This window comes from Salmo trutta, chromosome 38 (genome assembly GCF_901001165.1).
Source record: "Salmo trutta chromosome 38, fSalTru1.1, whole genome shotgun sequence".
NCBI classification, from domain to species: domain Eukaryota; kingdom Metazoa; phylum Chordata; class Actinopteri; order Salmoniformes; family Salmonidae; genus Salmo; species Salmo trutta.
In genome coordinates this window covers 3,499,321-3,519,320 of record NC_042994.1, presented here as the reverse complement: position 1 = coordinate 3,519,320, position 20,000 = coordinate 3,499,321, and the positions used below count along the sequence as shown (strand labels likewise).

Genomic DNA, 20,000 nt, shown 5'->3' with positions numbered 1-20,000 from the left:
AGATGCTCTCGATGGTGCAGCTGTAGAACTTTTTGAAGATCCAAGGGTCCATTCAAAATATTTTCATCCTCCTGAGCTGGAAGAGGTGCTACCATGCCATCTTCATGATGGGGGGGTTGTGTATGGATCATGTTAGGTCCTTAATGATGTGGACACCAAGGAATTTGAAGCTCTCAACCTGCTCCACAACAGCCACATCGATGTGGATGGGGGCGTGCTCTCCCCTCTTTCTCCTATAGTCCACAATCAGCTCATTGGTCTTACTGTCGTTGAGGGAGAGGTTGTTGTCCAGGCACCACACTGCTAAGTCTCTGACCTCCTCCCTGTAGGAAGACTCATCTCTGTCGGTGATCTGGCTGACTTCACTGTCGTATCGTCATGCGTGGCCACGCAGTTGTGGGTGAATAGGGAGTACAGGAGGGGACTAAGCACATACCCTTGAGGTGCCCCCGTGTTGAGGATCAGCGTAGCGAAGGTGTTGTTGCCTACCCTCACCACCTGCGGCCGGCCCGAGAGGAAGCCCAGGATCCAGTTGCAGAAGGAGGGGTTCAGTCCCAGGGTCCTTAGCTTGGTGATGAGCTTGGAGGGGACTATGGTGCTGAACGCTGAGCTGGAGTTTGAACAGCATTCTCACAGTTATTTCCCCTCTTGTCCAGGTGGGGGAGGGCAGTGTCATGTGTAATTGAGATTGCATCCTCTGTGGATCTGTTGGGGAGGTATGCAAATTGGAGTGGTTCTAGGCTGTCTAGGATGATGGTGTTGATGTGTGTCATGACCAGCCTTTCAAAGCACTCCATAATTATAGATGTGAGTGCTACAGGGCGATAGTCATTTAGGCAGGTTAACTTGGAGCTCTTGGGAACAGGGACAATGGTGGTTAGGTTGAAACATGTTGGGATTACAGACTGGGACAAGGAGAGATTGTGTGCATTTGCCTGCCTTCATGTGTTTGTGTGATAGATGGTCCCCTTCAGCACAGTGTCAGCCAGTCAGCTAGTCAGGCAGTCAGCCAGTCAGCCAGTCAGTCAGCCAGTTAGTCAGTCAGGCAGTCAGTCAGCCATTTAGGCAGTCAGCCAACCAGTCAGGCAGTCAGCCAGTCAGGCAGTCAGTCAGGCAGTCCCACGTAAAGGTAATAAGTCAGTCAGATAGTCAGCCAGTCAGCCATCCAGTCAGTCAGTCAATCAGTCAGTCACCTATTCAAGCAGTCAGCCAGAGCTAGTTAGCCAATCAGTCCCAGATAAAGGCAGGCCGTATACACACACAGACAGGCTGTGATGGAGAAAGAGCTGTGATGGAGTCGTTTGACAGACTGGCCTTGTGTTGCCACGCCGACACCGCATCACGTCACTACGGTTACACAGCAGAGACGGGTGAAGGAAGGGGGAAGGAGGCAAGACAAGACAAGGCGAAGTGAGAGGAATGTGTGTGTGTGTGTGTGTGTGTGTGTGTGTGTGTGTGTGTGATTGTGTGTGTGTGTGTGTGTGTGTGTGTGTGTGTGTGTGTGTGTGTGTGTGTGTGTGTGTGTGTGTGTGTGTGCGCGTGTGTGTGTTTGTACAGTAAAAGCGGTGTCATAATACAGTGTAAATCCAGATTAGAAGTATGTCATTAGCTAGACCGCTGGGTAATCCTCATCTGATCTGTGGTAGATAATCCCACTGCTGCCCAGCGCACACACTCACACACACTCACACACACACTTTCTATCCGGTCTTAGTATGTTTAGAACTCCAATCCCGTAGACACACTGCACGTGTTGCTATATCCCTAATGTACGCACACACGCACGCACGCACACACACACACACACACACACACACACACACACACACACACACACACACACACACACACACACACACACACACACACACACACATACACACACAAACATACACAATCAAATAAAAATCACATCACACACACACACTCTAAGTGTTAAAACCTCCCTAATGTAACACACAAACACTGTGTCACAGCGTCTCTTAAGTACAGTAGAGTACATTTGGAAGTGGTGTTCCAATGACCACTAGGGAGAGTGTGGTGCTGCTAATACAATTCTCCCTCACACAGCATGGAGCTTCACAACACAGCACTCCGTCTCACACAGCATGGAGCTTCACAACACAGCACTCCGTCTCACACAGCATGGAGCTTCGCAGCACAGCACTCCGTCTCACACAGCATGGAGCTTCGCAACACAGCACTCCGTCTCACACAGCATGGAGCTTCACAACACAGCACTCCGTCTCACACAGCATGGAGCTTCGCAACACAGCACTCCGTCTCACACAGCATGGAGCTTCGCAACACAGCACTCTGTCTCACACAGCATGGAGCTTTACAACACAGAACTCTGTCTCACAGCATGGGATCCTATCTCACTACTGACACCAGCGTAGCAAACAACAACATGTGTAGTCTATTAGAAGATACAGGGCTTTATTGACATGGCAAACATACAGTACCAGTCACAGCTACTCATTCAAGTGTTTTTCTTCATGTTTACTATGTTCTGCATTGTAGAATAATAGTGAAGACATCAAAACTATGAAATAACACATATATATGGAGTCATGTAGTAACCAAAAAGGTGTTAAACAAATAAAAATATATTTTATATTTGAGATTCTTCAATGTAGCCACCCTTTGCCTTAATGGCAGCTTTCCACACACTTGGCAATCTCTCAACCAGCTTCATGAGGTAGTCACCTGGAATGCATTTCAAATAACAGTTGTGCCTTCTTAAAAGTTAATTTGTGAAATGTCTTTCCTTCTTAGTGTTTGAACCAATCAGTTGTGTTTTGACACGATAGGGGTGGTATACAGAAGATAGCCCTATTTGGTAAAAGACCAAGTCCATATTATGGAAAGAACAGCTCAGCCAAGAGAAAAGACAGTCCATCATTACTTTAAGACATGAAGGTCAGTCAATATGGAACATTTCAAGAACTTTAAAAGTTTCTTCAAGTGCAGTGGCAAAAACCATCAAGCACTATGATGAAACTGGCTCTCATGAGGACCGCCACAGGAAAGAAATGCCCAGAGTTACCTCTGCTGCAGAGGATAAGTTCATTAGCACCTCTGCACCTCAGACTGCAGCCCAAATAAATGCTTTACAAAGTTCAAGTAACAGACACATCTCAACATCAACTGTTCAGAGGAGACTGCGTGAATAGGCCTTCATTGTCGAATTGCTGCAAAGAAACCACTACTAAAGGACACCAATAAGAAGAAGAGACTTGCTTGGGCATGAAAATTAGACCGGTGGAAATCTGTCCTTTGCTCTGATGAGTCCAAATTTGAGATTTTTGGTTCCAGCTGCCGTGTCTTTGTGAGACGCAGAGTAGGTGAACGGATTATCTCCACATGTGTGGTTCCCACCATTGAAGCATGGAGGAGGAGGTGTGATGGAGTGGGGGTGCTTTTCTGGTGACACTGTTGGTGATTTATTTAGAATTCAAAGCGCACTTAACCAGCATGGCTACCACAGCATTCTGCAGCGGTACGCCATCCCATCTGGTTTGCACTTCGTGGGACTATCATTTGTTTTTCAAAAGGACAATGACACAAAATACACCTCCAGGCTGTGTAAGGGCTATTTGACCAATGAGAGTGATGGAGTGCTGCATCAGATGACCTGGACTCCACAATCACCCGACCTCAACCCAGTTGAGATGGTTTGGGATGAGTTGGACCGCAGAGTAAAGGAAAGGCAGCCAACAAGTGCTCAGCATATGTGGGAACTCCTTCAAAGAGTGGCTACTTTGAAGAATCTAAAATCTAAAATATATTTTGTTTAACACTTTTTTGGTTACAACATGATTCCATGTGTGTTATTTCAGAGTTTTGATGTCTTCACTATTATTCTACAATGTAAAAAAAATTTAAAGTAAAGAAAAACCCTTGAATGAGTAGGTGTTATAAAACTTTTGAGTGGGTGTGTCCAAACTTTTGACTGGTACTGTATGTTTACATTGCCAAAGCAAATTAAACAAATAATAAACAAATGTGAAATTAACAATACAACATTAACAGTACACTAATAGAATTAACATTACACTCACAAAAGTTTCAAAGGAATAGAGACATTTCAAATGACATATTATGGCTATGTACTGTACATTGTTGCAATGATGTGCAAATAGTTAAAGTACAAAACCAAAAACGAATAAACATATATATGGGTTGTATTTACAATGGTATTTGTTCTTCACTGGTTGCCCTTTTCTTGTGGCAACAGGTCACAAATCTTGCTGCTGTGATTGCACACTGTGGTATTTCACCCAATAGATATGGGAGTTTATCAAAATGGATTTGTTTTCCAATTCTTTGTGGGTCTATGTAATCTGAGGGAAATATGTGTCCCTAATATGGTCATACATTTGGCAGGAGGTTAGGAAGTGCAGATCAGTTTCCACCTCATTTTGTGGGCAGTGTGCACATGACCTGTCTTCTGTTCAGAGCCTGGTCTGCCTACGGCAGCCTCTCTCAATAGCAAGGCTGTGCTCACTGAGTCTGTATTAATTTTGGGTCAGTCATAGTGGTCAGGTATTCTGCCACTGTGTACTCTGTTTATGTCCAAATAGCATTCCAGTTGCTCTGTGTTTTGGTTAATTATTTCCAATGTGTCAAGTAATTATCTTTTTGTTTTCTCATGATTTGGTTGGGCCTAATTGTGTTGCTATCCTGGGGCTCTGTTGGGTCTGTTTGTGTTTGTGAACAGAGCCCCAGGACCAGCTTGCTTAGGGGACTCTTCTCTAGGTTAATCTCTATGTAGATGATGGCTTTGTCATGGAAGGTTTGGGAATGGCTTCCTTTAAGGTGGTTGTAGAATTTAACATCTCTTTTCTGGATTTTGATAATTAGTGGGTATCGTCCTAATTCTGCTATGCATGCATTATTTGGTGTTTTACGTTGTACACAGAATATGTTTTTGCTGAATTCTGCATGCAGAGTCTCAATTTGGTGTTTGTCCCATTTTGTGAATTCTTGGTTCTCTCTCCCTCTCTCTCTCTTGCTTGCTCTCAAAACTCCTTAAGGTGTCTGCGTTCTAGGTTCGGTTTGCTCCTAGCAGAAGTCATCTAGGCAAAGTAATTTTTTTTATTTTAGCAAATTGATTGAAAATTCAAATACAGAAATATCTAATTTACATAAGTATTCACACCCCTGAGTCAATAAATGTTAGAATCATGTTTGGCAGCAATTACAGCTGTGAGTGTTTCTGGGTAAGTATCTAAGAGCTTTGCACACCTGGAATATAAAATTTTGGTCCATAATTTTTTTCTAAATTCTTCAAGCTCTGCCAAATTGGTCGTTGATCATTGCTAGACAACCATTTTCAAGTCTTGCCATAGATTTTGAAAGAGATTTAAGTCAAAACTGTAACTCGGCCACTCAGGGACATTCACTGTCTTCTTGGTAAGCAACTCCAGTGTAGATGTGGCCTTGTGTTTTAGGTTATTGTCCTTCTGAAAGGTGAATTCATCTCCCAATGTCCGGTTGGAAAGCAGACTGAACCAGGTTTTCCTTTAGGATTTTGCCTGTGATTAGGTCCATTTTGTTTATTTTCTATCCTGAAAAACTCCCCAGTCTTTAACGATTACAAGCATACCCATAACATGATGCAGACACGACTATGCTTGAAAATGTGGAGCATGGTACTCAGTGATGTGTTGTATTCAAATTGCCCCAAACATAACGCTTTGTATTAAGGACAAAAAGTCAATTGCTTTGCCACATTTTGTGCAGTGTTACTTTAGTGCCTTGTTGCAATCAGTTTTGGAATATTTGTATTCTGTACAGGTTTCTTTCTTTTCACCCTGTCAATTAGGTTAGTATTGTGGAGTAACTACAATGATATTGATCCATCCTCAGTTTTCTCCTATCACAGCCATTAAACTCTGTAACTGTTTTAAAGTCACCATTGCCCTCATGGTGAAATACCTGAGCAGTTTCCTTCCACTCCAGCAACTGAGTTAGGAAGGATACCTGTATTTCTGTAGTGATGGGGTGTATTGATGAACCATCCAAACTGTAATTAATAACTTCACCAGGCTCAAAGGGTTATTCAATGTCTGCTTTTTTAAATTGTACCTATCTACCAATAGGGGCCCTTCTTTGCGAGGCATTGTGAAACCTTCCTGATCTTTGTGATTAAATCTGTTTTTGAAATTCACTGTTCGACTGAGGGACCTTACAGATAATTGTATGTGTGGGGTACAGAGATGAGGTAGTCATTCAAAAATCATGTTAAAAACTATCATTGCACACAGAGTGAGACCAAGCAACTTTCCCCTTTTTACGCTGCTGCTATTCTCTGTTTATTATCTATGCATAGTCACTTTAACTCTACCTACATGTACATATTACCTCAATTACCTCGACTAACCGGTGCCCCTGCACATTGAATCTGTACCGGTACTCCCTGTATATAGACTCGCTATTGTTAATTTACTGCTGCTCTTTAATTATTTGTTTCTTGTATTTCTGATTTTTTACTTAACAGTTTTTTACATAACACGTATTTTTATTAAAACTACATTGATGGCTAAGGGCTTGTAAGTAAGCACCTCACTGTAAGGTCTACCTACACCTGTTGTATTTTATTTTACTTGACTTGTTAAGCAAACTTTTTGCTCCTGAACTTATTTAGGCTTGCTATAACAAAGGGGTTGAATAACTAGTGACTCAAGACATTTCAGCTTTTCATTTTTTATTCATTTGTAACAATTTCGAAGAACATAATTCCACTTTGACATTATGGGGTATTGTGTTTAGGCCAGTGACAAAACATATATGTTTAATCAACAGGTGTAACTCAAGAAATAAATAAAAGGTCGACGGGTGTAACTCAAGAAATCTGTAATAAATTTAGACTTTTTTTCAGAGGAGATCTTAGTCACTCAATTTGACATCTAACTAAGATGTTTGGTGCAGTATTTCTCAAATGAAAAAATGTGCATGAAAACGAGTCGTTTTTTGTTGAATGACAACAAACACTTAATTGAAGAATCCCTACTGTTGACCAATCACTGACGAAGGAGAGTAGACTTCGGCTACCAAAATTTGGCTTCCCTCAAGCAAAAATGTAGTGTGCACGAACAGCCGAAAAAAGCCTTGGCCCAAAAGCCCTGACACCATTACAGCCAACACACAGCACCCCACCACACACACTCTGACAGACATGTAAGCTCCACCTGGTTAGGGTAGAACCCATATAACCTAGGTCATCATTGGCCAGGATCCATCAAGAGGGGGCCTGACAGCCTGGAGCTCTGGGGCAAAGCTCCACAGCTGGACATATGGGGGACTTTGGGGCCATCACTCCAGATCGGACTGCTGAACTGGGTCCAAATGGATCAGATAAGAGAGGATATTTGGGGAGTGGTTGGAAAGTGGACACTGGAGGGTGTGAGAGGTATGTGTGTCCCAAATAGCACCATATTCCCTTTTAACCAGAGTTCTATGTAAGGAATATGGTGCCATTTGTGATGCAATCACAGTAGAATGAGTTACAGATGGGGGGTCGTCCTGATCTGTCCACTGAGTTGTGACTATCACTCAACCCAACCACTGCAGTGGTGGTTTAATGGAATGTATCAGTGTGTGTGTGTGTGTGCGTGTATGTGTCTGTGAGTGCCTGTGTGCGCGCACACATGTTTTAATGTAATGTATGATAATGTGATCGTGTGTGTGTGTGTGTGTGTGTGTGTGTGTGTGTGTGTGTGTGTGTGTGTGTGTGTGTGTGTGTGTGTGTGTGTGTGTGTGTGTGTGTGTGTGGTGTGTGTGTGTGTGTGCATTAATGCCTTCAGATTGGTTCACAAATTAATTTGTTGATGGATGAAGGGTCCTATTGCAAGCCTGTAAAGTTGGCAGCTCTCCATAGAGATGTACTAGAGAGCTCCTCTCCTATCTTTTCAATTTTAGCTTCTGTTAGAATTTGGGCCAAGTGTGCATTCTATCCAACTCTATGCAGAGATGGCCTTAACCAGCATATCTGCGCAGTTTTCGATTGAGACCCCTAAAAGACCTACAATGTGATTGGGATAAGACCCAAAACTGGGGGATGAATTGTGCTGTTCCTGAGCCTGTGGAAGCTCTATACAGAGACCAAAACTTCGCTTTTGGTCTCTGTAAAAATAGTAACTGTGCTGATGATGATGAGGATGTTTCTGATAATCATAACTGCAGCACTAACAATGCCAATACTGCGCTACAAAGGCACATTTCTTATACTACATGATATATTCTGATCAGCTGGCTTGTTCTTGTGTCAGGAAACTAAATACCACATTAATCAGATAATATAACTGGCCATTACAACAGATCAAATATTTTTGACCAAATTCCTAGTTCCTGTGTTTTGCCTTTGTTGGGCAAAATAGCTCTTCTGCCTATTAGCATAATTAATGTCATTCCGGTAATGCACTCAAACACCGAGACGTCGCTCAGGATGCGTCACACACACACACACACACACACACACACACACACACACACACACACACACACACACATCAAGACTGGCCTCTTTAAAAATAGACTTGCAGTCATTTCTTACATCGTGAAGATAAACAGTGCTGTACTTCCATTCTAAGTACAGGCTCATTAACAGCAGTAACATGGTGAAGATAGAGATCCTAGGTGAATGTGGAAGATTCTAGATACAGATTCTAGATTCATGTGTAACATTCTGGATTCAGGGAAATCCTGTAAGATAAGGTCTGATGTGTTCCAGTGTGTGTATCACAGGAGGTTGGTGGCACCTTAATTGGGGAGGATGGGCTCGTGGTGATGGCTGGAGCGGAATAAGTGGAATGGGATCAAATACATCAAACATGGTTTCCACGTGTTTTAGGCTATTCCATTTGCGCCGTTCTAGACTTTACTATGAGCCATCCTCCTCTCAGCAGCCTCCACTGGTGTGTATTTGGACTTATAGTAAAGCTAACTGGCCTGGGTTAGTCTAGGGTACTGTAGGTAGATATATACATATAGGCCAGCTGTGCTGTGTGTTATCAAAGATAGCCCAGGCTGCCTCAGGGAAAGTGACAGGATTCTGTGCTTCACTGCAAGACTATGGTCATGGAGGCAGCTAGCTAGTAGCTACTGTAACAGGCTATTGCTATGGACGTAGCTAGCTAGTAGCTACTGTAACAGGCTATGGTCATGGAGGCAGCTAGCTAGTAGCTACTGTAACAGGCTATGGCCATGGACGTAGCTAGCTAGTAGCTACTGTAACAGGCTATGGTCATGGAGGCAGCTAGCTAGTAGCTATTGTAACAGGCTATTGCTATGGACATAGCTAGCTAGTAGCTACTGTAACAGGCTATGGTCATGGAGGCAGCTAGCTAGTAGCTACTGTAACAGGCTATGGCCATGGACGTAGCTAGTTAGTGCTACTGTAACAGGCTATGGTCATGGAGGCAGCTAGCTAGTAGCTACTGTAACAGGCTATGGCCATGGACGAAGCTAGCTAGTAGCTACTGTAACAGGCTATGGCCATGGATGTAGGCAGCTACAATATAACTACTGTAACACGCTATGACCATGGATATCGCTAGCTAGTAGCTACTGTAACAGGCTATGGCCATGGATGTAGGTAGCTTGTGTGTAACAACTGTATCAGGCTATGGCCATGGATGTAGGTAGCTCGTGTGTAACTACTGTATCAGGCTATTGCCATGGATGTAGGTAGCTCGTGTGTAACTACTGTAACAGGCTATGGCCATGGAAGTAGCTAGCTAGTATGCAACTACTGTAACAGGCTATGGCCATGGAAGTAGCTAGCTAGTATGCAACTACTGTAACAGGCTATGGCCATGGAAGTAGCTAGCTAGTATGCAACTACTGTAACAGGCTATGGCCATGGAAGTAGCTAGCTAGTATGCAACTACTGTAACAGGCTATGGCCATGGATATAGCTAGCTAGTAACTTCTGTAGCAGGCTATGGCCATGGATGTAGGTAGCTCGTGTGTAACTACTGTAACAGGCTATGGCCATGGATATAGCTAGCTAGTATTTTACTACTGTAACAGGCTATGGCCATGGATATAGCTAGCTAGTATTTAACTACTGTAACAGGCTATGGCCATGGATATAGCTAGCTAGTATTTAACTACTGTAACAGGCTATGGCGATGGATATAGCTAGCTAGTATTTAACTACTGTAACACGCTAAGACCATGGATATCGCTAGCTAATAACTACTGTAGCAGGCTATGGCCATGGAAGTAGGTAGTGCACCCTTGCCCAGGACAGAGAGCCCATCCTGGGCCAGGATCTACCAGGAGGGGGCCTGACAGCCTGGAGCTCCAGGGCAATTCTCCACAGCTGGACACATGGGGCTGTATGGGGCCATCACTCCAGACCGGACAGCTGAACTGGATCCAACTGGATCAGACTTGTTCAAATGCGAGTTGGGATAGGTGGGACGTGGTTGGAAAGGGAACACTGGAGGGTGTGAGAGGGAGGTGTGTCCCAAATAACACCCTATTACCTATATAGTGCACTACTTTTGACAAGGGTCCATAGGACTCTGGTAAAGAAATTAGGGAATAGGGTGCCATTTGTAATGCAACCATAGTAGAATGGGGAACAGATAGGCGGTGGTCCTGATATGTCGACTGAGTTGTGACTATCATTCAACCCAATAGCTGCAGTGTTGGTTTAATGGAATGGATCAGTGTATGTGTGTGTGAGTGCGTGTGTGCTCACACGTGTTTTAATGTAATGTATGATAATGCATTCATGTTGGCTCACAGATTAATTTGTTGATGGATGAGGGGTCCTATAGCAAGCCTGTAAAGATGCCAGCTCTCCATAGAAATGTACTAGAGAGCTCCAATCCTTGCTATGCTTGAACGGGCTTTGGAACAAGTGTGCCCTCTATCCAACTCTATGCAGTGGTGGCCTTAACCAGATCTGGGCAGTTTTTGATTGAGACCCCAAAACAACCATGCAATGTGATGGGTATAAGACCCAAAACTGGGGGATGAATTGTGCTGTTTCTGAGCCTGAGGAAGCTCTCTATGAAGAGGCCAATACTCCCTGTGAGATGAAGAGGCTGTACAACAATACTAATGGTGCTGATGATGATGATGATGATGATGATGATGATGGTGATGATGATGATGTTGCTGATAGCCATAACATGATGCCAATAGCTCTTCTGCATATTAGCATAATTAATGTCATTCCGGTAATGCACTCAAACACTGAGAAACACACACACACACACGTCAAGACTGGCCTGCTTAAAAATAGACTTGCAGTAATTTCTTATTAATTGTGTAATTGTGAAGATAAACAGATTCTACATACAGATTCTAGATGCATGTGAAAGATTCAAATTCTATATTAATGTGGAAGATTCTAGATGCAGATTCTAGATTCATGTGGAACGTTCTGGATTCATTGGTATCCTGTAAGATGAGGTCAGTTGTGTTCCAGTGTGTGTATATAGGCCTATGGTAAAGCTAGCTTGCCTTGGTTAGTCTAGTGTACTGCAGGAAGATACAGTGTATTCGGGAAAGTTTTCAGACCGCTTCACTTTTTCGAAATTCTGTTACGTTGCAGCCTTTTTTTTAAATTGATTACATTTATTTTTTCCGTCATCAATCTCCACACAATACCTCATAATGACAAAGCAAAAAAAGTGTTTTTGAATTTCTTTCAAATGTATTAAAAATAAAAGATGAAAATATCACATTTACATTAGTATTCAGACCCTTTACTCAGTACCTTGTTGATGCACCTTTGGCAGCGATTACAGCCTTGTGTCTTCTTGGGTATGACGCTCCCCACAGGTGGGATTACTACCTCTGGAGGTTTAGAGCTTGAGGTAGTCACCTCATACAAGTACTTGGGAGTATGGCTAGATGATACACTGTCCTTCTCTCAGCACATATCAAAGCTGCAGGCTAAAGTTACATCTAGACTTGGTTTCTTCTATCGTAATCGCTCCTCTTTCACCCCAACTGCCAAAATAACCCTGATTCAGATGACCATCCTACCCATGCTGGAGATATTACCTGATTAAGCTAATCATGTAAATGTAATTAACTAGAAAGTCGGGGCACCACGGAAGAACGTTATAGAGCCGTTATCTTCCGAATAAACTCTTAAAAGACTTAGTAATATTTTACATTGATAGCCGTCATCTCAATCCTCTCCTTATTTCAGTCTCATAATGAAAGTTGTAAATTCTTGGTTATCTTCACGAACCCTGGCTAACAAGTTGAATCAGCAATACAAAATTGGGTTTAATTATTTATTTACTAAATACCTAACTAAACACACAGAATTACATATACACAGAATACAAATGATGTCATACAAACAGAAGAAACAGCAGCTATGCTATCGTAAATACAGAATCTTATGCATTCTAAATTACCGCCCATTTGGAAAAGGAAGATGCAATAAATATTTACTCTGAGCTGCGCTTCGGTAGATTGGTCGTAGATGCTGGCCAGGTTGGCCAACAGATCTTCCGGTCCTCGGAAGAATGTCTCTGGTGGTAAATTAGATACGTGGTGGTATCTTCGTCTGTGGTAGACTGGATCCGTCATCCGTCCTTTCCTAGCCCACGTCTACAGCGTCCGCTGCTAACTCAACGGCTAGGAAGTATCACTTCTGTAGTGAATAAGTTCAAAGTTCATACCATTCGCCACCAAAGCTCACGGCGAGGTTGGCTTAGTTCTGAACTTGACATGTGTGTCCTTGTAACGCAGAGGCTGCAGACCTCACGTAGTGGAACCCTGGAGAACATTGGTCATTGTCTTATATAGTGGCGAGGGGAGGAGGGTGTGTTTCATCGTTTATAACCCCTGTCTCTTCACAGGGGCGGGCCACTGATCAAGCAGGGCACTTTCCTTATGAAAACCCAATTCTCTCAATTGGAAGCTAAAATTACATTTAATCTCCTAACAAACAATTTCAATATCAAACATTTCAATTGCATAACAATTCCATGTGACTCTGATAACTAGAGGGTGTATACTTTTCCAGGTACAGTTTATGTCATCCTGTCATCAGTTATAATGTCTCAGATGACAACCGAACTGACATCCATACTCATTAAGTCCCAAAGCATATTTCCAATTGGTTTTATTACCAAAATATGGTTCCCTTTCCCCATTTGTTTGATGTTCCCAGACTCTCTATATTTAACAGGACAGCAGTCCTTCAGTAGGGTCAGAAAGAGAGGGGAAGGGAGAAAGGTATTTATGGGGGGGTCATAAACCTTACTCACAGGCCAACGTCATGACAGCGAGGTTGGCCAACAAATGTTTAAAAAAAAACATTTGAGTCATTTAGCAGACGCTCTTATCCAGAGTGACTTACAGTAGTGAGTGAATACATTTTTGTACTTTTTCATACTGGTCCCCTATGGTAGTTGAAACCTCAACCCCGGCATTGCAAGAGATATGCTCTACCAACTGAACCACCCAGGACCCCCACACACACACTCACTCACACACACGCACAAACACACCCCCACCTACCTACCCATTGTGTCTCATTATCAATAATACACCACCATTTCACCAGACCAGCCATCGAATCACTCTGTCTGGCACACACACACACACACACGCACGCACGCGCACAAACACCCCCCCACCTACCTACCCATTGTGTCTCATTACCAATAACACCCTACCATTTCACCAGACCAGCCATCGAATCACTCTGTCTGACACACACACACACACACACACACACACACACACACACACACACACACACACACACACACACACACACACACACACACACACACACAGACACCCCATTGGGCAGACGCCAGTTCAACGTCTAGTTTTGATTTACATTTGGTTGAGTTGTCAACTAAAAGTGAATTCAACGTGAAGTCAACAACAATTGTCATCATGTCATTGTATTTAGGTTAAAAGTTGGGTGAAAAATAATACGAAATGCCCTTCTGTTGATAACTTTTTTCAAATCCAATCAGTTTTTCACGTTGATTCAACGCCATCACATTGATTTTCTTTGGTTGAAGTGATGTGGAAACAGCATTGATTCAAATAGTTATTTGCACGGTGGGACGGGTGTCACATTAGTATTGAAATGGCTTTGACCCCAGAGGCAAATAACAACATAAAGAGGTCAACCCCTGGTCCCCGACCACCTGGGTTTTATCCCAACCACACACACACACACAGACACACACACACCAAAGGAAGTTGGTGGCACCTTAATTGGGGAGGATGGGCTCGTGATAATGGTTGGAGCGGAATAAGTGGAATGGTATCAAATACATCAAACATGGTTTCCAGGTGTTTGATGTCATTCCATTTGCTCCGGTTCAGCCATTATTATGAGCCGTCCTCCCCTCAGCAGCCTCCTGTGGTACACATACACTCACACACATCCTGAGCAGGAAAATCAGCAATTGTATTATATTAAGTAAAATCTGGAATTCTATCAGGGAATGATTACATAAAGAATGGGAAGTCCAATACAACTTCCATTTCAGGCCATGGGCTGCTGGCAGGCTGGCGGTGACATATTATGTCTGCATCCCAAATAGCACCCTATTCCCTATTTAGTATACTACTTTTGACCAGGGCCCATAGGGAACTATGTAGGGAATAGAGTGCCATTGGGATGCAACCTAGGAGTGGCTGGATGTTACAGTTACTGTGTGTGACGTCTGTGAGAGAGAAGCATGGCCTTCTGGGATTGAAATTGCCCCCGGGCAACTGGGTCAAAGTTAGACGTTGGTCTCTCTCTCCCTTTCTCTCTCTCCCCTTCTCTCCCCCCTCCTCCTCACTTCTCCCCTCCCTCACTTCTCCCCTCCCTCCCTGCCTCCCTCCCTCCCTCTCTCGCTCTCTCGTTTTCTCTTTCACTCACTCACTGAATCTCTCTCTCTCCCTTTCTCTCTCTTTCATTCACTTTCTTTCTCTCTCCCTTTCTCTCTCTTTCACTCACTCACTTTCTTTCTCTCTCTCTCTCTCTCTTTCTCTTTCTTTCACTCACTTTCTCTCTCTCGGCCTCAGAGACAGCCAATTACGTAATGACATAACAGGCCGCTCAGCATGTGCCAAAAGTTCGAAAAGAAATCATACACAACAATCAAAATATGAATGTGGACAACAGGCAGCATTTGAAACACATGAAATACATCTGAGCCTCTATATTGGGACATGGTGTGTGTGTGTGTGTGTGTGTGTGTGTGTGTGTGTGTGTGTGTGTGTGTGTGTGTGTGTGTGTGTGTGTGTGTGTGGTGTGTGTGTGTGTGTGTGTGTGTGTGTGTGTGTGTGTGTGTGTGTGTGTGTGTGTGTGTACACATTTTACTATACTTGTGAGTACCAGAAAATCCTCACAAGAATACTAAACCAACAGTCCTCACTTGTAAAAGGGCTATTTTAGGCTTAGGGTTAGGGGTTAAGGTTAGGGTAAGGGTCAGGGTTTTGAATGGGAATCAATTGTTGGTCCCCAAAAAGTCTTCACAAGTATACTAAGACGTGTGTGTGTGTGTGTGTGTGTGTGTGTGTGTGTGTGTGTGTGTGTGTGTGTGTGTGTGTGTGTGTGTGTGTGTGTGTGTGAAGAGTGAAGAGTGAAGCTGCTGGAGCTGCTGGAGCTGTCTGTGAACAGAGTATTTGATTAGCAATGTTCTACATCAGACACAATCACAGGAGAACAGTACTGAGTCTGACTTTCATGAGCGCGCACACACACACACACACACACACACACACACACACACACACACACACACAGCTACACAGCCCTCTACTGTGATGAGTAAAAGGCCAATCTACATGTAAACAACGCAACAACCAGATTAGGCCCATGCAGGGCAGGCTGAGCTCTGAACACACTCCACAGGACACACACACCCATACACACTCACACATACACACACACACACACACACACACACACACACACACACACACACACATACACACACACACATACACATACACACTCACACTCACACATACACACACACCACAAGGGAGTATGTGATGTCACAGTCAGAAGATATACACTGAGGACCAGGAACGAATCAGATCTTAGACTACGCCTGCATTCCAAATGGAAACCGATTTCCTTACAGTGCACTATATGGGCCCTAGTCAAAAGTAGGAAATCAGTGCACTATATAGGGAAAAGGGTGCCATTTGATACACAGCTCAGAGGCTAGAGAGGAGAGGGGTCTAGACCAGACTAGGGGCATACCTTTCAAGATACACCGGTAATCTGATGCCAAGGCTGCTTCCCAAATGGCACCCTATTCTTTACATAGTGCACTACTTTTGACCAGAGCCCTATGGGCCCCGAAAAGTACAGATGCAGGATCTTAATTTGATTACTCTTTTGTTGCTGAGAAATGCAAACTGACTGTAGTATATTTGAGTTGCCACGAAAAATGTATCAACCCCTACAAAAATGTCCATGAATTATAATCCACATACTAATTCACATTTCCTGTTGCTGCAGCATTATTTTCCTGCTGTAGCAATCTGGCTCAAATTAAGATCCTACATCTGTAGTGCCCTATATAGGGAATAGGGTGCCGTTTGGGATGCAACTTAAATCTGTAGCTAAATACAGAAGAGGCTTTTACTGATCCAGGGTCAACCGTACGCCTGATCCTAGACCAAGCCTTACTCTCCAAGCAACCCAGGTATGCTTCAAACTGATCCTACATCAGACAGGCATTGCCTTTCATGCAGCGCAGGTAAGCTTCAATCTGAAGAGGCCTACCTATTACTTATCCAGTGTTTTGGGGTGGACGATTGTACTGATCCTAGAACAGGCCTAAAGACAACTGCAGAGACAGTTGCAGAGACAGGTTACTACAACTATTGCCTAAACCAGACCTTAGCTGACCTTCCAGGCAGCAGAGAGTAAGCTGTTAACTGATCCAGTGCTTCTGGGTGGACCGTACTGATCCTAGACCAGACCTTAAGCCAACTGCAGAGACAAACAAGGCCTGCAGATACCTACAGTAACTGATCCTAGACCAGGCCAAGCTTCCAAGCTACACTGTTAACCTGATCCAAGATGTGTACTTAAACTGAAGAGGCCTACAATTACTGACCCAGTGTTTACAGGAACTGATCCTAGACCAGGCCTCAGCCTCTTGATCTTGATCTTACCTTCCAGGCAGCAGGTCCTCCACAGGCCAGAGTGTGTCATCACCTCCTCGTTCTTCTTCACGGTCTCGTTCTCGTTGTTGCTCTTGGATTTGCACGTCCCTCGGGAGTACAACCAGTAATCCGTCCCCACGGCGATGGTCATGAGGCTGAAGGCGGCGAACGCGCCGACCGTGGTCAGCAGCATCTGAACTCCGCGGTCAAACACGCCCATGTTGCCGCATTCCATGAAAGGGGAACCCCCTTTCCTCTTGACGAACAGGAAGTAAATGTTGGTCAGCTTGTGAGACCACGTGGTGGAGGCAGAGGCGGGAAATGGGCCCTGGTGGTGGGGGGGGTGGTTTCCACGGGCCCGAGGTGGGGGGGTGTCGGGGGGGGAGGCAGGGGAGCTCGGGGGGAATCGTATGGTTGGTTTTCGGGCAGGGGAACTGACACAGGTGAGAAATGAGGTGATGGAAGGAAGTTGGTGTGTGTTTGGGCCCTCTAAGGACGAACGTGATAGGCCAAGCAGCCTCTATGAACAAACGTGATCGGCCTAGCAGCCTCTACAAACAAATGTGATAGGCCAGCCAAACAGCAGAGGCCTACTGGTTTGGAGTAGGGCTACAGACCCTAACCAGAGTAGGTGGAAAGCTACCAACTACCTGCTGAAAACAGCTAGCCTACAAGTAGCATTGACATTTGTCCTCTCTGTCCTCTCACTAGTGATGTCACACGTGTTACACGACTTCTATCTGGAAAGTGTGCAATAAGGGGCATGTGTAGGGGAACGGTCCAGCACAGCACCCACTCACACAAACACACTCACACACGTACTCACACTCTCTCACACACACTCACACACGTTCTCACACACACTCACACACAGGGAGTTCAGATTGAACGGCCAATGGGATTAGGAGGAGGCTGGGGGTTAGGTCTAATGGTAGACCCTACTGATTTCCTAAACCCTCGGATCCACAATCTAAAAAGGCTTCCGACCAATTAGAATAGGCCTTCCGAAAATCTACTGACAATTTTCTGACAACGTTATTCTAACCTGCCTGGTCAAATTCACATGGAATCATGGAGTCTTGTCAAGCATCTTGCCTGTCTGTCTTTGGCCTATTATTCTATTCGGCAAAGAGAGGAGAACAGGGAGAGAGGGAGAGAGAGAGAGAGAGAGAGACGGGGTTGGGGACTTGAAGGTAGAGAGGGACACTGAGAGGAAATGAAACAATGAACAACAATTCAAATGAACGCATTCAAATGGTGCCCCAAAACCAACATAACGAAATACTCGGCAGGGGCAGACATGATGGCTTGCCTTAGATCAAATCAAATAAACAACCATAGGGGGAAACGAGGGAGAAGAATCGAATTCAAGCCCCGAATCCAAATGAATAAATATAATCAAGTCACAACGCAAAACCCCAGCACCCTTAAAAACGTAGTAGCTTCGTCGTGGAATAAAATCAACAAGATCAGCACCGCTATAGGTTTCCTTTTTCCTAAAATTCTGGTCCCCAGTTTCCATATGTAGGATCGAGAATGCGGAAGGTTATCAACGAAAATGGAGCTGTGTTAGAAGGGGGAGAGGTACCGATGCAGAACCTTGGAGCTCTGTGGAGAGAGGGCGCATCCAGCCATCCAAGCCGACCATTACTCGTCATAGAGCCGGGTAGAGGGAGAGGATGTGGCGGGGGCGCCGGAGGCGTTGGTGCTGCTGGAGCCTCTCTGGTAGACCAACGAGACTGCTGTTGCTGCTCCGGTATCCAAATGATCCTCGGTGGTTATATCACAGGCAGACCCGGAGCCGATGCCGAACCGCATACACCGTCCGCGCGCCATGTAAAAAGCGAAAAGATAAAAATAAATGAAAAGGTCAAAATGCAGGCTAGTCTACGACGCAGGCAGGAGAAGATCAGGCTAAAATAAATAACATTATGCCTTGATGGTGGTATGTTTTCCCCTCGTCAGTTTCCACCTCCCCGTTTGGTTTTTCTTGCAGCCTGAGAGGGAAGTGGAGCAGAGAGAGAGAGAGGGGGGGGGTGATGGTTAGAAACGGCATATGAAGAAAAAAATCGACACAACCAGAGAGGAGGTCCACGGGTCCACGCACAGCACACACTATATGCCAAAGCAGTATAGCACGGATGGGTTTTTTTCTGGTCTGGGGGGGGTCCAGATTTGAAGTCAAACCGTTATATTAGTATTCCCTTTGTATGTTTAGAATACATGCACATTTGATTCCATCTCCTTTATTTATTGTTATTGTCTTATGAGTTTTGACGAGGGGCGATGCGTCTTGCCGGTGTGTGCTGCCACCGATTCCCCTCTCGTTGGGGGGAATTGTTTTTCTTCACACGGTCTCCAATGAAAAGCGCCACCGAAATGTGCGCTTGTTGCTGGAAAGAGTTGAACGATTTTCATTTCGGGAGGGGGGGGGGGGGGGGGGGGGCGGGGAGGGCTCGGAGGAGGATGCCCGGTTTTGCCGTGGATAAGAGTGTGAGAAGACCGGAATGAAAGAGAACCGGTTGGTTGAGTGGGTTAAAGTGCTCGGCATGCCGTTTATTTCTATATTTGTCGTGATGACGGGGATTTGTGAGTGTTTGTTGTTGTGAGACTATGTGTTGTGTATGGAGAGGAGGAAAGGGAGGGGGGACCATGTATTTACTGTTTTCTGATGTAGGTTACAGTTTGTCATAGCTACACTCACTCAGCCCTAATAATGTGATTGCATTGACATGTCTTAATATAAATGAATATAAATATCGGCCTATGCAATTTAGGCCGACAATATTCTTGTCGCATACTAGTGTTGAATATTTGTAGGTCTATACCTGCTTATAATTGTGTTCTTATGTAGCCTACAAATCTTTAGC

The 20,000-nt window shown here is 44.4% G+C and overlaps 1 protein-coding gene across 1 annotated transcript in view; it reads right to left on the bottom strand.

Annotated features, from left to right (window-relative positions):
- Nucleotides 1-18,966, bottom strand: part of LOC115177914 (uncharacterized) — a 68,295-nt gene extending 49,329 nt beyond the window's left edge. Inside the window, exons 1-2 of the mRNA XM_029738910.1 lie at nt 18,782-18,966; nt 17,140-17,564 (exon numbers count right to left, since the gene is read on the bottom strand). Of these exons, the coding sequence (XP_029594770.1) occupies nt 17,140-17,564; nt 18,782-18,966 (610 nt within the window). The remainder of the gene's footprint in view (nt 1-17,139; nt 17,565-18,781) is intronic.
- Between the last annotated feature and the right edge of the window lie 1,034 nt (nt 18,967-20,000).